This window comes from Mercenaria mercenaria, chromosome 9, assembly GCF_021730395.1.
Source record: "Mercenaria mercenaria strain notata chromosome 9, MADL_Memer_1, whole genome shotgun sequence".
Lineage (NCBI taxonomy): Eukaryota > Metazoa > Mollusca > Bivalvia > Venerida > Veneridae > Mercenaria > Mercenaria mercenaria.
In genome coordinates this window covers 31,101,405-31,124,760 of record NC_069369.1, presented here as the reverse complement: position 1 = coordinate 31,124,760, position 23,356 = coordinate 31,101,405, and the positions used below count along the sequence as shown (strand labels likewise).

Here is a 23,356-nt window from a genome sequence, read left to right as displayed (position 1 = left end):
AGCAATATTGGAACCTACAAACAAAATAACTTAAAATACATCGGGAAGGCGTTATTGCACAAAGCTTCATTCACTTGATAATGTTTCCACTTTTGTATATGTATCTGGGAAGTAGACATTTACGATCGAAGAATCTGGGGTTTAAATTGTCTTTTCCTTGGTATTCATCTATTCAGAAGGTAAAGTTTGTTTTCGATTACTTAATACTGCCAGGTTCTAGATTTGAGCATGAAACAAAAAAGTTAAGGAAATACCAGAAAGTTGCAGTCATCTTTATATTTTTATATTCATAATTGTTCATTATGTCAACACAAACAGATGGTTAACAAATAAAAGGAAACACATATAAATTCGCTTTGAAAATGCCATGATAAATCTGTTATTATACAGTATGATATAAATGAATAACTTCTTAAAATCTATCTTTTATTTGCAGACTGTTAAAGATATGCATGCTCATTTGAGCAACATTGCTGAACCTTTTTCGCGCATCATATACTTTGTCCAAGATAAAAAGGTCCATCACATAGTTAGATCCCGACAGAAATGTGTGTTAAATTGTCTTTTGTAAAATTGAAGGCACTGACCTCCAAAAATACTTTTCTTTCACCGAACCCGGACCGCCGCGGCAATAAATAAGGTTTTCGCTGTCGCTACTATCGCTACCAAGAGCGCTATGGAAGATTTTGTTTTAATGCGCGTTAAATCGAGGCAGTTTACCTCGAGTAAACCTTAACAAACGTTTTTCAATTTTCATCGTAAAATAAGTAAAAACAACTATTTCTCATATGTTTTCATGATAGTGTGTCAGAATTAAGTTTCAAAGCATTCTTCACAAGTACATGGACACGATATTATATGAGACACAACTGACGAAATGAATCTCCTGGGAAATAAGTGGACATAATATATATGATACACAGCTGATAAATTAGTTGAGAATATGAATCCACTGGGAAATAAGTGAACACGATGTATATGAGACACAGTCGAGGAATTAATGTTCAGACATAATAAGAAACTTCTGGGAAATAAGTAGACACGACATATATGACACACAGCCAATGAATTGGTAGATATGAAAATAATCTCCTTAGAAAAAAGTGGACATATGAGACACAAGTGAGGAATCGGTAGAGAAAACAAGAAAAGTCTGCGAAAAAGTGGTATGATTTATATGCGACCCAGGTGATAAATTGGTTGACATTATTCTAATCCACTGAGAAATAAGTTGACAAGAAATATATGACACACAGCTGAGGCATCGGTAAATATAAAATGAATCACCTTGGAAAGTAGTGAACAGCTCTAGCATTGGTACACATAATAAGAAACCTCTGAAAAATAAGTTAACACCATATATATGAGACACAGCTGAGGAAATGGTAGACATGAAAAGAAACACAATATACATGAGACATAATAAGAATATCCTTGAAATACGTGGACACGATATATATGAAACACAGCCAGTGTTACGTACTCGTTGCTACAGTTGACTTGGGAAAGGTGTTAATTTCATTGTGAAGCTCACTTCTTCTACAGTTTTTGCTGCATTTTCTTCAGACCTCAAAGAAGTGGTTGACATTTTAAGACGCATAATCTGACATAAACAGTTTTGATCGGATATAAGATTGCCGACTGGCGGCCGTATTATATTTTTTTAGTTTCCTTGTGCAGCGAACTACTTCTATAGTTTTTTAGCTCACCTGTCACATAGTGACAAGGTGAGCTTTTATGATCACCCTTCGTCCGTCGTCCGTCGTCAGTCCGTGCGTGCGTCCGTGCGTGCGTCCGTTCGTCAACAATTTCTTGTCTGCACGATAGTGGTTACATTTATGATTTAATTTAAACCAAACTTGCACACAACTTGTATCACCATAAGATCACGGTTCCTTTCTTGAACTGGCCAGATCCCATTATGGGTTCCAGAGTTATGGCCCCTGAAAGGGCCAAAATTAGCTATTTTGACCTTGTCTGCACAATAGCAGCTTCATTTATGATTTGAATTTTACCAAACTGGCACACAACTTGTATCACCATAAGATCACGGTTCCTTTCTTGAACTGGCCAGATTCCCTTATGGGTTCCAGAGTTATGGCCCCTGAAAGGGCCAAAATTAGCTATTTTGACTTTGTCTGCACAATAGCAGCTTCATTTATGATTTGATTTTAACCAAACTTGCACACAACTTGTATCACCATAAGATCTCGGTTCCTTTCTTGAACTGGCCAGATCCCATTATGGGTTCCAGAGTGATGGCCCCTGAAAGGGCCAAAATTAGCTATTTTGACCTTATCTGCACAATAGCAGCTTCATTTATGATTTGAATTTAACCAAACTTGCACACAACTTGTATCACCACAAGATCTTGCTTCCTTTCTTCAACTGGCCAGATTCCATCTTGGGTTCCAGAGTTATGGCCCCTTAAAGGTCCAAAATTGGCTATTCTGGCTTTTGCAGCCATATAGAGACTTCATTTATGGTTTTATTTGATACAAACTTCCAAAATATCTTCAACAACAATAAATCTTGGATTCCATGACAAATCAGATCCAATCATATGTTCCAGAGTTATTTTATATCTGATTACCTCCCCTGATTGTAATCAAAATGGATTTATATCAGTAAGTACTTACAGGACTTATTTGAAATTTCATTATTTTTATTAGTTGGACTGAGACAATCAGGGTAGATAACTATGGACTGATTTTATGTCAAATTACCTCCCTTTATTTCAAATTAAAATTGTTATATCTCCATAACTAATGAAGATAATGATCAGAAATTTCATTTATGTCAACAGATTTATTTGGCAGATCCTTCTTTTGTCCACTTACAATATATTTTTTTTTAATTACTTCCATTTTACGTTACTATAAATAGCTTATTTTAGTAACTTTTTTATTATTGGCCGTAGGGAAAACACGAGACCAGTTTTCTGTGGTACAACATGAATGGTACCTCCAATTTTTAGGTGTATTTTAACATATCTATACCTTGTAAGATTTTTTTTCTGTTTGGTTAAATTCCTTCCCTTTGTTGTTCTTGTCCTTTGGACTTAGATATTTTTTCTGAGGACCTTCTTGTCCTCAAGTGCAGTGATAACAGGTGAGCGATATAGGGCCATCATGGCCCTCTTGTATTGCATTCCCTTCAAACACCACAGAAGTGACCGATATAATTATGCACAGCGCGTGACATAAAAAATGTTCTTATGTTCCTTTGGGCATAGATGTACACAGAATCTGTTTTCTGGTATGAAATGTCGTTATCTAATGCAAGATGGCCGTCTGTATCAGTGCGCCATTTCGGGGGCATTTGTAATCCTTCATGACTGTTTTAGTGTCTACTAATTCCACACCTATAACTCATATATATCGTGTCCACTTATTTCCCATTTCGGGGGCATTTGTAATCTTTCATGGCTGTTTTAGTGTCTACTAATTCCACACCTGTACGTAACTCATATATATCGTGTCCACTTATTTCCCAGAATATTCTCATTATGTCAACCATTTCATCAGCTGTATATTATGTATATTATGTCCACTTATTTCCGAGGATATCGTGTCCACGTATTTCCCACTGGGTTCTTATTATGCCGGTCTACCAATTCCTCAGCAGAATCTCATATATATCGCGTCCAGTTATTTCCCATAAGTTCCTTTTATAGTCTGCATATTTCTCAACTATGTGTCATATATCTACTTATGTCCAAAGGCTACAAATTCCTGTCCCTCAGCTTAGTCACATATATATTGTGTTCACTTATTACCTAGTAAATTCTTATTATAGCTACCAATTTCTCAGTTGTGTCTAATATATATTGTGTTCACTTATTCACCCGGAGATTCGTACTGTATCTACAATTTCACTTATTTCCCAGTAAATTCTTATTATTATATCTACAAATTATTCAGCTGTGTCGAATAGATATCGTGTCATCTTATGTCTTAATGGAATCCTATTATGTATAGCATTTCCTCAGCTGTGTCAAATACATGTCGTGCCTACTTATTTTTCAGGGATTCTTATTATGTCTACCCATCTCTATCTCATATATTTGGTGTCTCCTTATTTCCGAGGAGAATCTTACTATGTCTCCCATTTCGTCAGCTGTATCTCGTATGTATTGTGTCCACTTATTTTCTTGTAGATTCTTATTATGCCTAATGTTTCTTCACCTGTGTCTGGTATATATCGCGTCCACATAGATAGATAATTTAACAAAAGGTTACAAACCCATGAGTTCACATGTAACATATAATCATATAACATTTAGATAGTAATGTCAATGGCGGTGTGAAAAATAAATGGTTTTACAAATACACATAAGCTCAGATGTATACCTGTGCAATTTGACATATCTTTAACCAGCTGTCTTGATCACAAACTGTTCTGTCAGCTAACTACATACTAAACTCGTTATAATTAAGTGGGAACCTACATAAACATGTAATTATCTGGATAAAATGTCAGTTAATGTTAAGTGCGTTAAGGGTTATCGATAGTTTTACGAATTTCAAAAGTGGACAGTTTTTTCAGGGTCGAAATGTTTTCAATTGACAATACATAATTCCCAATAGACTCTTATTAAGTATAGTATTTCTCGACAGTGTCTCAACAATGTCTCATACATATCGTGTCCACTTTTCCCCCCGCTGGAGAGCCTTACTATGTCTACCATTTCTATACCTGTGTCTCATATATATCTTGTCCACTTATTTCCTAGGAACTTCTTATTATGTATACCAATTCATGAGCTGTGTCTCGTATTTATTGTGTCTACTTATTTCTTTATTTCCCAGGAAATTCTTATTAAGTCCACCACTTCGTCAGCGTGTCCACTTATTTCCCAGGAGATTCTTACTATGTCTCCCATTTTGTCAGCTGAAACTCGTATGTATTGTGTCCACTAATTTCCTTGGGGATTCTTATTATGCCTACTGTTTCCTCACCTGTGTCTGGTATATATCGCGTCCACTTAATTCCCAATAGCCTCATATTGAGTATAGTATTTCTCAACAGTGTCGCATATATAGCGTGTCCACTTATTTCACGGCTGGTGGGTTTTATTATATCCGCCATTTCCTTAGCAGTGTCCCATATTTATTGTGTCTACTAATTTCCCAAGAAATTCTTATTATGTGCACCACTTCGTTAGCAGTGTTTCATATACACTTAACAAAATTCCTAATTGGTCAGTTTATATTGGGTTACTATTTTGTTAATAATGCATGTATTTACAAGAAATTTCACATAGGTACTGCAGCTAATTATTGATTTATTTTTGGCTGACTCACGGCTTGAGTAACCGCATTAGGCGTTTTGACCAATATTGCATATTTTGCATGTGCAGGGCATGTGCACCAATATGCACTTGTTAGTGAACATTTTTCGCATTACTGACAAAAGTACTACTAGAAAAACACATATCATTGTGAAATTGACACAAGAGCAACGCGCCCAGGCTGTCGGAATTTTACAACAAAACCCAAAATCGGTCACTTCAATGAATTGTCCTTGGGTTAAATTTTGCCAAAAGAACGCGGATGGTAGATAACCTACGATTGAAGGTTCTTGGAAATAAGGTTAAAAATGGAAATTACCATGAAAGTAACAGCTTAAGATAAATTATATTAAAATTCTTTTGAAATTGAAAAAATAATTACACACGTGCCGTAAATGTGTCCCGGCTAGCAACATTCCGACAGCTCGATCGCGTTGCTTATGTGTCAATTTCACCATGATATGTGTTTTTCTAGTAGGACATTCGTCAGTAATGCCAAAAGTGTAAACGAACAAGTGCCTGTTGGTTCACATGTCCTGCACGTGCAAAAAATGTAATGTCAGTCAAAACGCCTTATTCGGTTACTTTGGCTAAGAGTCGCTAAAAATAAATCAATAATAACTAGTTTAATCGTTAGAGATTAAACCCATTTATTTTCCACATTTAGTCAGCTACTAGCAGACATATTGTATAATACCGTATAATTCTAGTACCACTAGCAAGTCAGTTGTCTTTGAGTCTGCGAGCTATTTTTAGCGCACTATATAAGCAGGAACTTTTCCATTCTCGGGCCTTTTACGTTTGTGGAACTCAGAGAGCAGGTAGAGGACATATTATTTCACGATTGTCCTTAAAAAATCAATTTTCCTGAATAAAATAATAATTTAAATATAATTTTAATTTTATTATATATAAGACACCTAATCATCGCTGCTATCTTGACATGGAGGTTTAAAAAATTATTTTAAATCAGTTTTTCTACAAGTTTAAATATTTCCATACATCCGCCACGTGGTAGATCTATCCTCGCGCTATTCAGAATTATGATGAATCCTAGTCATGGACGACATTACATAGATATACTAATAAATAAATAAATAAAAAGATCTAGATCTAAATAAATATATGAATAAGTGATATTCGAAACGCGTAATTTCTCATCTAAACGTCTCTTTGCATATATTATGTCTATTAGTCTTTGAAGTTACATTTCGATAATTTCATTAACATGTTACTGCCGTATAACGAGATGCCACCGAAACGTGCAAAGACGCAGGAATTGGCAGACATGGTCCGAACAAAGAGGTCTAGAACCAACATGCAAACATCTCCACCGCCAGAGCAGGGGGGGATCAGGTGCTGTAGACCTACATCACAACAAGCCGGCACCACCACCGTCAGAACAAGAATCGGGTGTTGTTAATCCACCACAGCCAGAACAAGGAGAATCAGGTGCTGTAAATCCTACATGTTGTAATTATAGTTCAAATATTCTTTCAGCACATGTTCCTTTGGCTATTAAAGAAAAAATATGGGCAAACAAGTACATAGAATTACATCACCTTCTTCCTAAAAGTAAATCTGAGTCCGATTCTAAACAAAGAATACAATTTGAGAACGGGGAATTGATTATTGCACCAAAAGAGCAGTCGCCTAAGGTCTTAGAAAATATTCGCACCTGGACTGATACATTTCATATTTTTATTGCCATATACATTATGAAACATCCGCGAGAAATGAGCAATTTATTACAATATATCGCGAATGTTAGGCAAGCTGCTTCCAACCATACGGGTTGGTCGACATATGATTCGCGTTTCAGGTTAAAGAAGTCAGTTAATGAAACATTAAAATGGGAGACAATCGATCCCGAACTTTGGATGTTACATATGCAGCCCATGCATTCTGTTGGTGTATCGGTTACGACCCCTGTCTTGAAAAATGTTTCACTTTTAATAACAAAGGATACTGTGCGAATAAACAGTGTACCTATGCTTATAAATGCATAAAATGCGGATTTGGCAACCACCCGGCTTTACACTGCTATGTAATTCAGGGACAACAATTTCAGGGGCGTTATTTAAGACCTAACGGCTCTCGTTTCAGGCTCAACAACCCTGCTTCACAAAATCCAACATTTGCACCAAGAGTATCCCAGTCAAACAGAATGATTATGGGGCCTAGGTTTAACGCCAATTAACCTATCACGTTTGGGGGAAAAGTTGTCAGATTATAATCAGGAGGACGCAAACTATTTACTGTCTGGGTTTAAATATGGTTTCAAGCTAAATTACTCGGGCCCCAGAATACTGATTTTCTCGTCAAATCTGGTGTCTGCAAAACAAAATCCAAATATTTTACATGGAAAACTAATTGAAGACAAAAAACTAGGATGGATTATCGGACCTTATGAAAAACCACCGATTTCAAATCTCCGAGTAAATGCAGTAGGCCTTATTCCAAAACGAACAGGTGGCTGGAGGCTTATAACGAATTTATCATTTCCTCCACAACAAAGTGTTAATGATAACATAGACCAAGAATTTCGTCATGTTAAGTATGCTCAGTTTGACGAAGCTGTAAATATTGTACAAAATTTAGGGAAAACAGCCTACTGCTGCAAAGCAGACATTAAATCAGCTTTCAATTTATGCCCTATTTGGCCGGGCGATTTTGATTTACTTGGTATTAAAACAGAACAAGGTTTCTGGATACAGAAAATGCTTCCCCAGGGATCAGCCTGTGCGTGCTATATCTTTGAGAAGTTCGCTTCTTTTCTTGAATGGCTTGTAAAGACAGAATCTGGAACAAATAACCTAACACATCTCTTAGACGATTTCTTCATGGCACATGTAAATTTTGAATCTTGTTTACAGCTTTTTCATTCCTTCCAAAAAGTATGTTCGAATCTTGGTGTTCCTTTATGTCCTGAAAAACTGATAGGTCCAGTTAAAGTCATAACGAATTAGATGTTGAACACCAAATTATCCATGTCTCGGAAGACAAAATAAATAAAGCAAAAAATGAATTATCTCGTCTAGTTACACTGAAAAAAGTGCGGTAAAACGAACTAGAATCCATTGTGGGGTTACTTAATTTTATAACTAAAGCCATCCCTACCGGTAGGGCATTTTTACGTAGATTTTATGATGTCATGTGCCAAGGAAAAAGGCCGTTTCACTTTATAACAGTTACTAATGAGATGCGTGAAGATGCGACAATCTGGCTTTCTTTTTTATCTGATTTTAACGGAGTAGCGATGTTTAATGACAAAGATTGGTTAGAAAACACATACTTCGAATTACATATAGATTCCTCTGGTAATAGAAATTTAGGATATGGCTGTTACTTTCAAGGTCAGTGGAGTGTATTTCAATGGCCAGATCACTGGGAGGCCGACATATTTCTTGATATTACGTATCTCGAACTCATTCCCTTAGTTCTAGCACTTCAACTTTGGGGAACGTTTATGAAAAACAAAAAGATCATGATAAAATCCGATAATGAGGCTTTAGTAAATATCCTCAACAGTAAATCGTCTAAAAATAAGCGTGTTATGAGCTTGATCCGGCCCTTAATGCTTTAAATATTACAGATTAATATTCAGTTTAAGGGTAAGCACGTGCGTGGGAAGCAAAACAGCATTGCTGATTCTATTAGTCGCTTTCAGTGGTCAAGATTATACCGGGAGTTACCGACAGACGCAGCAAAGCAGCCATGCAACATCCCAGAAACCTTTCTTCGGATATTCAGCCGGAAATAAATAGACTTGTCACCGCGTCCCTATCTTTAAATACCCAGAAACAGTACAGCCATCTCCTTGTTTACAAACTTTTGCTCTCTATCTGGTCAACAGCTTATATGGCCTCCCAATGTACAGCAAATCACTGAATATATTGCGTACATGTCTTTACAGCCATATGCATATAAATCAATAAATAGTTATATTTCCGCAATCAGCAATGTCAATAAACTTAATGACTTTGAAGATAACACGAAGAAATTTATAGTTAAACGTATGCTTGAAGCCCTACGTAGAATAAGAGGCACAAATGATTCAAGGCAGCCTATAACAATACACATATTACAAAAGCTTATCTCGGCATTGCAATGTATCTGTCGCTCTCAGTATAAGAACATGTTATTTGCAGCTGCCTTTTCGTTGGCTTACGTAGCTTTGCTTTGTTAAGTGAGTTTATGTCATCAAATAAACGGTCACGTGACTCTGTATTAAGAAAACAAGACCTCATTATAGGCTCGAGTAAGATACGAGTGTACTTTAAATCTTCGAAGACTGATCAAACTGGAGTCGGGTCCTTTATCGATATCGATATTATCGATATCGATATAGATGAACAGAACAGGTTCTGTTATGAACATATTCAGACATATCTCAGGTATCAATCTTCGCGCGACGAAGCTAGTCAATTGTTCTGTCATTTTGACGAAACCCCCTTGACTTCCTTTCAGTTTAATGCTGTTCTTAAAAAAGCCATCAAGTTCATAGGGTTAAACAACAAGAACATAAAACCACATTCATTTAGGATTGGTGGTGCTTCTGGGATGTATCGGGATGGCTATCTTGTAGATACTATAAAAAGTGCAGGCAGGTGGAGGTCAAACGCATACAAGTCATATATTCGCCATTGACATTCTATGAATCCGACGCCGGCTCATATTGCGACTCCGTCGAAGGGTCACTATCATTAGTTTCGAGAGTTTAAAAAGCTTGTCTTCTGATACCTTAAATTAATTCTCAAAAAAATCTGCACTCATTCATTAGCAAAGCTAGTTTGTACTTTATCAAACCCTTACAAAATGTACATATCGTTGTTCATTGTTACTGAATTCTCGTTAATTGTTGTTTAATAGTTTTACTTCTTTCACTTTTAATATCAATTATGAAAGTTATGATTCATATTTCGTTTAATAATTCGAAGTTTGCATACTCACATTTATGCTACAACAATAAGGTTTGAATTGAGTAGCCCCTTTAAAAATGATCGATCCAGGTGCCGGATGCCGTTACATAGTTTGAAACCAGTTGGTAGCAGTTACCCCATTTCAAAATCACAATGAATGTAAAGGATCTGCCAAATGCCGTATATAACGATAATGTATTGCATATGAATAAATATATAATGATTCTTACATTTATTTTGCGCCGGCGATCCGCTTTTGGCTAGTAACTAGTAACTTGCTACCATGTATAGGAAGACCGCTGTTGGATTCCTATACAATTTGAATCGGGTGTTCATAGATAATCATTATGTGATCATAGAAGATTTGTAATGCATAATATAATGAAGTATAAGATTAGAGTGTCCAGTAAATATAAATAACTTATATACTGATAAATAACTTGATAAATATATTTTCCTGATGGAATCATAAGACAAATATATAATGATATATTTATAAATATATATATATATATATGTGTGTTACAGCTTATATATAAATATTTTATCAGACCAGCAATCCATTTAGTTGTAAATATTAGCTCCCAGAAGGGAGACTGACCCCGGATATCAATACATTTTGTTCTATGCAGTTTCAAAATTACGTAATTTTTCTTGTCTGGAACATACTGTTTGGACTTCTTAACATTTCACTTTTAATGGGAAATTCATAACACTTGTACTTGATTAAGTGAACTCTATATTTCCCATTTGCATACGTACCCTAAAAACGAAATACGTTTCAGGTAAGACGGTCTAATCAGTCACATTGGAGGCCACTTATCTCTTAATTTTCAGGTCCCTGTAATGTATGGATATTGGGTTCGTCTTTAGTACGTGGTGCATATCAGAGGTTATGTTACAGGTCTGACGGTATAAATCTAGGACTTTACAAATCTATAGGGGCGAAGTTATTGTCGGATTTCATGGGCGGAATGAGAATACACCATCTTGAACAGTCAGTAGGATACATATTAGAGTTTAATGAAACACCCGACTACTTAATTGTACATTGTGGAGGCAATGACATTGGCAGTATGACATCAGCCGCGATAATTGGCCAGTTAAGGTGCATTTTGAACAAACTGCATTTAAAGATGCCTGAAACAAAAATTATATGGTCCCAGATCCTTCCTCGTCGTACATGGAGGTACGTTGAAGTACATCAAGCTGAAAGAGCAAGGAAACGAATAAACAGTGCTATTAGTACCTATGTTATTAGGCATGGTGGCCATTTGATAAAATATCCAGAAATAACAGATAATCCACAAATGTTTGACAATTACGACACTCATCTTTCACCTATGGGCTATGACATCATGTTGAACACAATTTCAGGAGCAATCTATTATTTCCATACCTCAAAACAGCCTGTTTTTCCTCCATTGCAGTGACTAATTGATTCGTTCGTTTAGTAATAAAGCTGTCTTAATAAAAATCTCACGTATTATCAAATTGCTAACGACTGATTAATTGAATTATTGATTGACTGATTAAATGATGTTTTACAGTTTACCGAGTTTTTCTTGGCATCACTACATTTTGCACATGTCCACATCATGACTGGGTTGTCATCCGTTATGTTAAACCGTTTGGCGGAAGGTTCTCTCATCTTTCGAGAACCTTTTGGCGAAAATTTAACATAACGTTGAACTTTTTGCGGCCGACGTCGGAGCAAATCAAATTTAATATTTAACATTTTATCTTAATCAATTACCAGTCATGATGGAAATTTTCATGCCAAGCATTAAAATAAAATAATAACGAAAATTGTAGAGCTTTTTCTTACATATAGTTTAGTTATGCACCCACGTAATAAGACGTGTGTCAGTTGATTGACCTCGTTTTTAGCTAGTCATGTTTCAAGACTATCATATGTCCTTCATCTGGGCTCGAACCCTAAAACCGCTGACAGCGTAACCTCTTTCCTTTACCCCATTTAATCAAATGACTTGTTGGAAAATAATAACTAGTTTAATCGTTAGAGATTAAACCCATTTATTTTCCACATAGTCAGCTACTAGCAGACATATTGTATAATACCGTATAATTCTAGTACCACTAGCAAGTCAGTTGTCTTTGAGTCTGCGAGCTATTTTTAGCGCACTATATAAGCAGGAACTTTTCCATTCTCGGGCCTTTTACGTTTGTGGAACTCAGAGAGAAGGTAGAGGGCATATTATTTCACGATTATCCTTAAAAAATTAATTTTCCAACCCACCACTCCATGTTGTTTGTGCGTTTGATTTATAATTTTAATGACCCAAAGCTTCATCATGGCTGGAATGAAATCCTTCTTGAACAAACGAGGAATTAATTTTACACTGTGACTCGGTGACTGTTTTGCAAACGTTCGATCATCTAGTTCGAAGGATTCAGATGAAAACACACTCATGTAATACGTAGCACAGGAAGTGCAGGTTGCAGTAGCAAACTATACAGACTCAGGAGCTTAGCTCGTGTAACCGTTGTCGGTGCACGTGACATGGCTCAAACGAAAAGATAGACTGATTAATATTAAGTTTAATACATCAGTGTGAAGTATATTGTATTTGACTGGCGAAAATTTAACATAACGTTGAACTTTTTACGACCGACGTCGGAGCAAATCAAATTTAATATCTAACATTTTATCTTAAGGTAAGACCTGTGTAATGGGCAATATCAAGAACCTAAAATTGCAAACTGTATTGTTATTCTGTATCATATTGTACATCTAAATGTGAAATATTAAAAGATTTTACCGCGTCATTTAATAGTTACAGGTGTTTTTTGATACTACCCCTTTTAGGCCATTTGACGCCAACAGAACCAAGAGACATGTTTTGCATTATAATATTTTTTTTCATCAAAAAGAAAAAAAACACTCTTTCTAGCAGGTATTCTATTCCTCTATATATATATTGTACCAAAAAACAACAATCCATGTATAGTAAACAAGGCTTTCATAAAATATAAGCAAAAATATATAGCGATATGGGCTAAAACTGACGACTTGTGGGATGAAATTTTTTTCAACTATTTGTTTCAAAGTTCAAAATTTATACATTCAAAGGTATGTAATAATGTAATTTTGGTATTAAAATTTTCCTCAAAGTGTAGGCAATAAGATGTATGAAAATCAAAAACTTTTACCATCTATTTTTTTTAAATAAGTCCAAGCAAAAAGGTATCCCCTAAAATTACGATAACAATTTTTTCATGAAAAAAATGCTCGAAATGTCTTTCACGATTATTTTCACAAAAATAAGTATCTAGTTTGCTTGCCATACATTATTCATAAATACAGTACTCTTCTGAAAGATTCAATACTTCTTTGAAAGATAAATAACTTGAACTAGTGTCAAATTATTTATAAAATTAATCAAGACATAGTACAGTTTGACCTTGAATTGACGAACAAACCTAATTTTTGCCTTCAAAATACGACACTAATTTTGGAATTACAGCCTCCAAAACCCTCTTAGAATTTGTCACTCTTGGCAACCCTTCACTGTTTCTCATAGTAAATACATTGTACAGTCCATCTTCTCCCTTACGTAGAAAGATTGTATGAAATGTTTGAAATTTAACCCCGAGCTAGCCACATTGTCGGCAGTGGACGACTTCATGACACCATTTGCTACCAGAACAGAAAGAGATGGCATGTTTTTCTTTTTCCTATGTTGGATTCCATGCTGTGTTTGACATCTCTAGGAGGAAAACTCTTCACTACTACACACTTTTCATCATGTTTCACAGCGTAACTGACCAGCTCTGACAAACACTTGACATCATCAAGAGCGTTATGAGCGTTATACACTTTGGAAAGCAATGTACGGGCCAGATCCTCCTGTTTGTAAGACTCCCTTTAGGACATACGGATTTAAATACTGGAAGAGTGTCTACCAATCCTATTACACATGCACAAAGTTCACTAAACATTCCAGTAGCTAAGCAGGCGTTGATAATGATAGGAAAGTCAAAACGTTTTCCATTATGTGCAATTAGAAACACGTTTCTGAACTGTTTCAGCCAGCTAAACAATTCTCTGAGTGCTGATTCAATAGTTTTAGTTTCAACAGGAACACCATTTACAAACATATCACTACTATTTGTCACAACAATTTTAGTCACTTGTTCGGCAGAGGCACTCATCGGTAGTTTGGGTAACACATAGCAACTGAAGCTCTTCTCTGTGCTCACATGTTTGCGGCTATCTGTGTTATATGAGGATACACCTCTCCTCGAACTGAAAAAATAGCAGCAAATGAGAAGTGAAATAAATAAAATAGTAACAAGTGTAAATAAACACAAGAGCGATCAGTGATCACAGGTGTCGCCTGCCGGGAACATTCAGACAAAGGGAGATAATTCAAAACTAGGACAGGTAGAGTTATGGTTCTTTGACACTGCACACCCCCTCAATGAGTTCTATCATTGTGTGAAGTAGTAAGTTTGTATCTTTCAAAGTTTTCGAGCTCTGCACCAGACAAGAAAAGGTGACGGCCAGACAGAAAGACGACGGAGAAGTGATCCTAATATATGACGCAGCTACTCCATAGCAGGCGACATAAAAAAACCTTTGGTCGAAGCAATGCATGAACAAATCCTCTCCCATAAAAAGATCATTCGATTAGAAACAGCCATTGCCACAAAGCATAGAATAGGCAAACAATGCAAAATCGTAACTCTTGAGTTGTTTCTTTGTCTGTGTTTATAAAGGTAGACAACTGTATTACAAAGGGAAAAGATAACAATACTAACTAAGGTCTGTAGTTTCAAGGTCCACAGTGATGTACGATGGTTCGCCACTTGAACAGACTGGCTTGAATACTCCACGCGGTATAGGATCAGGATTCTGTCTATGTCAGTACAATCTTCATGGCCAACTTCTGTAGAAATATAAATTGGTGAAAGTTAACAAGTCATACAATTTATATATATAAAGTGAGGTTGAGGTATATACATGTATGTCAATTACACAGCATGGGTGCCCAGTACTGCCTGATACACATGATAAAAGTCTGATAAATTCTTAGACCAAAAGATTTTTTAGTTATAACATAACAAGGTCATCACTTGTAAATAACAGACAGAGCAAAAACTATGAGCCAATTTGAATAAAACTGTTGCAAACATTACACTGAGGTTCAAGATTTAAAAGTTTACATGTATGTTTGAATGAAAGCATCATATACATGTAGGTACAATACAGATACAAACAAAACAGGCCAACTGTAAGTGAAGAAACTTACCTGACTGATATGTCATGCCTTCCAGTGGCTCTGTAGCCGACTGGTTGACAGCACGCTCTTTCTTCAGGAATAAACGTCTTCCTTTTGCAGAAGGCTTACAGAACGTTTCTTGACTTTTTTGCGTTTGCTGGCACACTGCTTTGCATACTCTTGGTGTGGTGTCCAGGGACAAATCAGCACTTTTGTTTACCTTTTATAATGATGAAAAAAGTAGTTATTTAAAGACATATTTTTAAAAAGCCTACAGTTACATCAATTACAAAAGTTGCTCTTCTGTACAATAGTTTGAAACAAGGAATAGATTTATTATTACCACTATCAGATAATGGCAGAAATGTATATTATTAACTGTACAGAAAACTTGCTTTCAAAGAACTTATAAAAATCATTACAATTAATCTAAATTACTAGTTGATGGTGTAATTATTGTACAGATCATACAATTGGTGAATTTACAACATTATAAAGACCTGAGATTGTACACTTACTTGTAACTGTAGAAGACAACCAAACAATGTAACTATCAACTGCAAAACGTAGTAACTGAAAATCAAAAGAACATCTGAACTGTAACTATAAAACGGGTAAACATCGACAGACGCACAACATTTAAAAGGCAACAAACAAATACAAACAAACAAGTTCAAATTCAATGATTGGAACACTTATCAGCTGTAAGACAGTCCCATCAGAAATTATGTATACATTTTCAAATATACTTCATAAATTGAAACAGTTAACTTGTCTTTTGTTCCAATAAATTTCTAGGTTGGCATTCATAGAAATAAATATAGTAGGAATGTGACTCATGCTCACTTATGACCAACTAGGCTACTTTGGGATCATTGTGGCCAGGTTTCATTGAAATCCACCTTGTATATTCAGAGATGTGGTAACAAAATTTGATAAGAATTTAAGTTGAAGGTTATTGTGACCTTGACCTTTGACCTAATTCTCACTTAGGACCAACTAGGTCACAGGGTGATCATTGCGGCCAAGTTTCATTGAATTCCATCCAACAGTTTCAGAGGAGATGCAATAAAAAGTTAACAAACAGATGGAATGACGGACGAATCACAGACAAGCCATCTCATGTAAGGTGGGCTAAAAAGATCACTACTGAAAATTACATGATTAAAACATTTGCCAACCTAGTGACTTTTTCCACCATTGTAAAACAAGACCCCTTCCCAGAAAAGAACTTGTAAACAACATTAGAACAATTTTACAACTGTGTTACCTCTACTATATAGTTCCTGCCTTCATTGATAAAAGCTGCTGTGGCCTGTACTCTAAAGTCAAAGCCTCAGTCCCGCCATAGTAGATGTTCTTTGGAGCTTTGAGCGATACCTCACGGTTGGCGTGCTCACACTGCTGACTGGATCCCAATTCAATGAGCTGGCTCGCTTTGGCAATGAAAGGTGTCATAATGTCCTCTAGCCGTTTTCTCAATGTCTCACCAGTCAAACTAGATTTGTAGGGTAGTGAACGGTGAACATAGGTTACATCTTTATTCCTTAGATAACCACAAAACCTTGGCTGACATAACTGATGATCACCGAAGTTATGAGGAATAATTGCTCTCAGATTCTCTTGTAATCCATGTAAGTCCCCGCTATTCTTTGAAAGGGCATATGAGACACACTTTTGGATATGACTTATTGATATCTTGCTTATTTTGATTCCCTTCTCATTTGTTAAACCATACAAGCTTTTGCCTAAGTTTTTGATCACATGGTTTTTGTCATATTTCTTTTTCAGACTAATTCCATGCTTGCTTTTCAGTCTGGCCAATAAAGTGTTGTCACCATCACCTCAAGGATTTCCACCGGGGTGCCTGCTTTAGCTAGATCAAGTATAGCTTTCTCTCCACTTTCACTCTCCATAGAACGGGCACTACCGGAGTGGTTCCGTACACAGCGATGTTGCCGTAGTGGCTGGCCAGGTCGGTGACGTCTCCACCAGTTGCAGGTTGAGCACTGCCGGTGGCTGATGACGCTCTTTACAATCTTCTTCCCCTTTGAAGAACTCATAAAGAATGTATGAGCTGAAATAGATATAACTTGACTATAACTGAAAGTTACCCTTTATTACTGAAAAATGAATATATATGGCTGCAAAAGTCAAAATAGCCAATTTTGGACATTAAGGGGCTATAACTCTGAAGCCCATGATGGAATCTGGCCAGTTCAAGAAAGGAACAAAGATCTTGTGATGATGCAAGGTGTGTGCAAGTTTGGTTAAAATCAAATCATAAATGAAGCTGCTATTGTGCAGACAAGGTCAAAATAGCTAATTTTGGCCCTTTCAGGGGCCATAACTCTGGAACCCATGATGGAATCTGACCAATTTAACAAAAATAACCAAGATCTTATGGTGAAACAAGTTGTGGGCAAGTTTGGTAAAAATCAAATCATAAATGAAGCTGCTGTTGTGCAGACAAGTTCAAAATAGCTAATTTTGGCCCTTTCAGGGGCCATAACTCTGGAACCCATAAGGGGATGTGGCAAGTTCAAGAAAGCAACCGAGATCTTATGGTGATACAAGTTGTGTGCAAGTTTGGTTAAAATAAAATCATAAATGAAACCACTATCGTGCAGACAAGAAATTGTTGACGGACGGACGGACGCACACACGACGGACGAAGGGTGATCACAAAAGCTCACCTTGTCACTATGTGACAGGTGAGCTAAAAACATCTTGTCCTAATGAAGATGTAAGCAGTTCTTTATTTTTCTATTTTTAGTAACACTCACATGATCTTTGACGGGTGAAAATAATCGTATACTTTTCATGTTATCGCAGGAACAATTTTTGTGCCCGGACGGACAGGCAGACAGATCAACAATGGATAAACCTTTACTCCCTTCCGCTGAAACATTCCGACCAATTTTCATGAAGATCCATTGACAAACATGGTCTATACTGAGGTTACAAAGTTATTCTGTTATTTGAGCTAATGACCTAGTTTTTTGACACCATGGAACCAGTTCAAACTTGACCCAGATATCGTCAAGGTGAACATTCTGACCATTTTTCATTAAGATCTATTGAAAAGTATGGCTTATAGAGAGGTCACAAGGTTTTTCTATTTTTAGACCTACTGACCTAGATTTTGACCCACATGATCCAGTTTCCAATGTGACCAAGGTATCATCAATATGAATATTCGGACCAACTTTCATAAAGATCCAATGAAAAATGTGAACACAAAAGAGAAGAAAAAAGCTTACACGTTAGACTGTCAAATCCACGTTTCTGCCAAGCAGTATCAGCAGAGCAAGACATACCATATCGACTCTTGGCCTTGTACTTGGACAGAAGATTTTTTCGGATGGTCGTACTCCTACCATGGCCAAACGGTCTACACTTTCTTCTGTGTCTACGTGGTAAGGGAGATGGGTGTCAGCACTATCTGTCACATTACTTGGCATACTTGCTGTTACTAATGAGCTTTGTAAGATGGACCTGCAAGTGATTCAAAGTTTGTGGTGTTTCATAACAGTAAACTGTTACTGAAAAAATGATAGAAATTATGTACAAAAATCTGTAGGAATTAAAAGGTACAGATGGTCACATTTGCAATATTGATATGTCTGTATACTGCCAGTTCCAAATATGAGCTGTGCCATGAGAAAATCAACATAGTGGGTTTGCGACCAGCATGGATCTAGACCAGCCTGCGCATTCGTGCAGTCTGGTCAGGATCCTTGCTGTTCGCTAATGGTTTCTCTAATAACAATAGTCTTTGAAAGCGAACAGCATGGATCCTGACCAGACTGCACGGATGCATGCTGGTCGCAAACCCATTATGTTGGTTTTCTCATAGCACGCTCATATTACTTTATTAACATACATATTAACGTGCAAACTCTATGATGCAAAATTGTAATTCTATAATGTTCATTTAAACATAACTTTTCATTCACTGTTGAAATAAATTACATTAAATTTACTTAGTTGCTGGTGATGTATCTGGTAATGCTGCAATACCCAGATCTTCTATTAAACACTCCATGCTGGCTGCAGCAACTTTGGACTCCTCTTGGGAAATTTCACTGAAATAATCAATGTATTTTACTATGAACAAACATATACATATTATACATGTCCCAAATGAAAACAGAATAATGTGTGTATGCATCTATATATTTATACAATGTCTGATTGGTTTGTGTTGACTATCAATTTTTAATACATATGTATTTTCATACAGTTATAAAGAAAGTGCAAGGTACAACTTCAAGTCATGTTTAGCAATCTGAAACTGAAAGTATAGGATCCTTTTTCCAGAGGATGTTCAAGAAATTCCCTGGCCAATGGACAGGATAATTGCAGTACACCTCCTTTATTACTCACTTATGGGACTGGAGATAAAATTACTACATGTATATACCTTTATTTACATTAATTAACTATAGAACACATATATATATTTAATTATGTTACCTCATTTCTTCTGAAAGGTTTCTTGGCTGCTGTGTCAATAGATTGTTGGGCAACAGACTCTACAAATCTTCCTGCACGTCGTTCCATATCTTGCAGATTCCTCTTATTAATCGGGGCTATGTTTAGAGTGGAGAGCATGTTGTTAACCTTCCCGGAACCACCAATGCTATCTATCATGGCTAAACAAAACCAGAATAATTAAAATTACCTTTCTGTCGAACATTTGTATTTTATCTTTTGAATAACAACTGAAACTTGTAAAGCCAGCAAACATACACAATAACACTGTACAGTGGTCAGAATGCATTTAACCATACATCAATCGAACCCTGGACTTAATAGATTTTTATAATTGAGCCGTGCCATGAGAAAACCAACATAGTGGGTTTGCGACCAGCATGGATCCAGAAAAGGCCGGCGCATCTGCGCAGTCTGGTCAGAATCCATGCTGGCCACTTTCAAGACTATTGTTATTACAGAAACCATTAGCGACCAGCATGGATGCGCAGGCTGGTCTGGATCCATGCTGGTTGCAAACCCACTATGTTGGTTTTCTCATGGCACGGCTCATATTTATTATTCAAACATCCTTTATTATTCAGTGTTCCCACTCATTTTTAAAAATTAAGTAAGGGTAAAATCTACACCCTGGTTACAAATTTATGGGGTAAATAATTAAACCTGGAGGTTAGATGTATGGAAACAAGGCCTTATCCGAAAATACGTCTGTCCAAAATTCTACATCTGACAGTTGAAGTCTTAAGCATATTATATATATTATTATCAAGTTTTAAGTCTGTCAGAAACAATATTAAATTGTCAGTTATAGGAAAAATTTGGCCTTATTCAGACAAAATTTGAATACCTGTTTTCAACAAAAATCCATTGTCTTCTCTTGATTTATCAATAAATGCCTGTGCACTGTGTGCAGTAAAGGTCGGCAATAAATCTCCCGCATCAAGTGTACGCACACATTGAACAGTACACTCAATACATTGCGTACATCCAATAGGGGCGATTTAATGTTGACGGTGCAGTAAATAAAGTGATATATGCATTGTACTCGGTCCATTTCATACGCGAGCAATCTCGCACCAGGTCAAATTTTAATGTGAATGGGAACGCTGATTATTTTGTTATTTTCTCAGACCTTCACAGAAAGACGTCGCAAATGCATATTCTCACATGTAACATTCATTTTTCTGATTGGCAGTGGCTTGCTTGCCGGTTCCGGCTACGTAGACTAAAGGACAGATAGTCAGTCCTATATATGGCTAAAGTGTTTACGTTTTAACCCTTATTTGGACTAGTTATTTTCTTCACCACTTTCAATGGATTGCAATATGTGAACAAAAACAAGTGACACAAAACTTTGAATAAATATCAGTGGACTTACCAACACCAAGCTTTGTATTTGCTGCAAAGCAAGGCATGCCTTTCTCTTTTACTCTGTGTGTCTTTCCATACGGACTCGATTACATGTTCACAGTCCAAGTTGCTGCACCTCACATATAGGAAACCTGACAAACCTTTTTTTAACTCCCCAACAACAGAGTATTTATTCATAGATACAGGGCCTAGCTTACACTTTTCACAATATTCTAAATTGTCCAGTAACACACCCAACTCGACAATAATCCTTCTATCCCTCCACCCATCTCGACTTGCGTTCTCCGGCAGATTTAAGTGTTTGTCACTACGATGGCGTTCCTGAGTAACTGTCGGTTTCTGTCCACAGTATACATGGTCTAAAGTTACCGATAACGGCTTCTTAATAGCCTTATTCACCTTTTTCTGGCCAGCAAAACGACCTTTCGCATCTCGGGCCGCCATTTTGATGCCCCGGATGTAAACATGTGGTTCCCATCACTCATTCTATTTTCATTTTGAAAGCAGGGAACCACGTTCGGAATTACGGAAAAGGTTTGTTTATGTCCGGATCGCACCGAATTGTTACGATTTTTGTCGAAATAAGACGAATGAACCGGAAGTGTATTACGCAGGTCTTACCTTAATCAATTACCAGTCATGATGGAAATTTTCATGCCAAGCATTAAAATAAAATAATAACGAAAATTGTAGAGTTTTTTCTTACATATTATAGTTTAGTTATGCATCCACGTAATAAGACGTGTGTCAGTTGATTGACCTCGTTTTTAGCTAGTCATGTTTCATGACTATCATATGTCCTTCATCTGGGCTCGAACCCTAAAACCGCTGACAGCGTAACCTCTTGCCTTTACCCCATTTAATCAAGTGACTTGTTGGAAAATAATTAGCTGCAGTACCTATTCAAATATCGGTATGTGAAATTTCGTGTGAATACATGCATTATTAACAAAACAGTAACCCAATATAAACTGACCAATTAGGAATTTTGTTAAGTGTATATCGTGTCCACTTATTTCCTTTGTGATTCTTATTATTTTCACCAATTCTCAGCTGTGTCTCATATGTCCACTTATTTCCAAGGAGACTCTTACTATACGTCTACCGTTTCGTCAGCTGTGTTTCATATGTATTGTGTCCACTTATTTCCTGTATGATTCTTATTATATCTACTTATTTCTCAGCTGTGTTTTTATAGACAGTGTCCACTTATTTCCAAGGAGATTCTTATTACCTATATATATCTACAAATTATTCAGCCGTGTCTCATATTATCGTGTCCACTTATTTCCCAGAACATTTAAATTATATCTATCTTTTCCTAAGCTGTGTATATATACTGTGTCCACTTATTCACCCGGATATTCTAACTGTATCTACGATATCGTCAGCTGCGTCTCATATATATCGTGTCCAGGGGCTGGGGGGTGGGGTTGGGGGGCTCTGTGGCTGAGTGGCTGACGTCAAATCATTTGCCCCGCATCGATGTGAGTTCGAGTCTCACTCGGGGTGTTGAATTCTTCGCGAGGAAGCCATCCAGCTTGCTTACGAAAGGTCGGTGGTTCTACCCAGGTGCCTGCTCGTGGTGAAGTAAGCACGGAGGGGTACCTGGGGTCTTCCTCCACCATCAAAGCTGGAAGTCGCCATATGATTTATAATTGTGTCGGTGTGACGTTAAACCTAACAAAAAACAATATATATATATATATATATATATATATATATATATATATATATATATATATATATATATATATATATATATATATATATATATCGTGTCCTCTTATTTCTTAGTGGAATCTAAATGTGTTTGCCATTTTCTCATCTGTGTCTCATAATTCGTGACCACTTATTTCCCAGATAATTCTTATTGTGTCTTTCAATTCCTCAGCTGCGTCTTACATATATCATGACCACTCATTTTCAAGAAGATTCTTATTATGTCTTCAAATCCCTCAGCTGTGTCTCATATATATCGTGTTCAAATATTTACCAGATGATTCTAACTCTATGTCTTCCAATTC

General features: G+C 36.5%; 1 protein-coding gene, 2 long non-coding RNA genes and 1 pseudogene across 3 annotated transcripts; all 4 read right to left on the bottom strand.

Annotated features, from left to right (window-relative positions):
• Window positions 1-13,123: 13,123 nt before the first annotated feature.
• Window positions 13,124-15,111, bottom strand: LOC128559674 (uncharacterized). The gene is made up of 2 exons (XR_008372534.1): window positions 15,001-15,111; window positions 13,124-14,485 (listed from the first exon to the last, which is right to left on the bottom strand). It is a non-coding gene; the product is annotated as an uncharacterized LOC128559674 (long non-coding RNA).
• A 545-nt stretch (window positions 15,112-15,656) lies between these two features.
• Window positions 15,657-16,791, bottom strand: LOC128559449 (uncharacterized). The gene is made up of 3 exons (XR_008372371.1): window positions 16,732-16,791; window positions 15,980-16,034; window positions 15,657-15,681 (listed from the first exon to the last, which is right to left on the bottom strand). It is a non-coding gene; the product is annotated as an uncharacterized LOC128559449 (long non-coding RNA).
• LOC128559448 (uncharacterized) lies at window positions 16,787-18,887 on the bottom strand. Its single transcript, XM_053551152.1, has 2 exons — window positions 18,725-18,887; window positions 16,787-17,538 (listed from the first exon to the last, which is right to left on the bottom strand). The coding sequence occupies exons 1-2, from the start codon at window positions 18,777-18,779 to the stop codon at window positions 17,273-17,275; spliced, it is 321 nt and encodes a 106-aa protein (XP_053407127.1). The 5' UTR covers window positions 18,780-18,887; the 3' UTR covers window positions 16,787-17,272.
• A 1,044-nt stretch (window positions 18,888-19,931) lies between these two features.
• On the bottom strand, window positions 19,932-21,888 carry LOC128559245 (uncharacterized; annotated as a pseudogene).
• Between the last annotated feature and the right edge of the window lie 1,468 nt (window positions 21,889-23,356).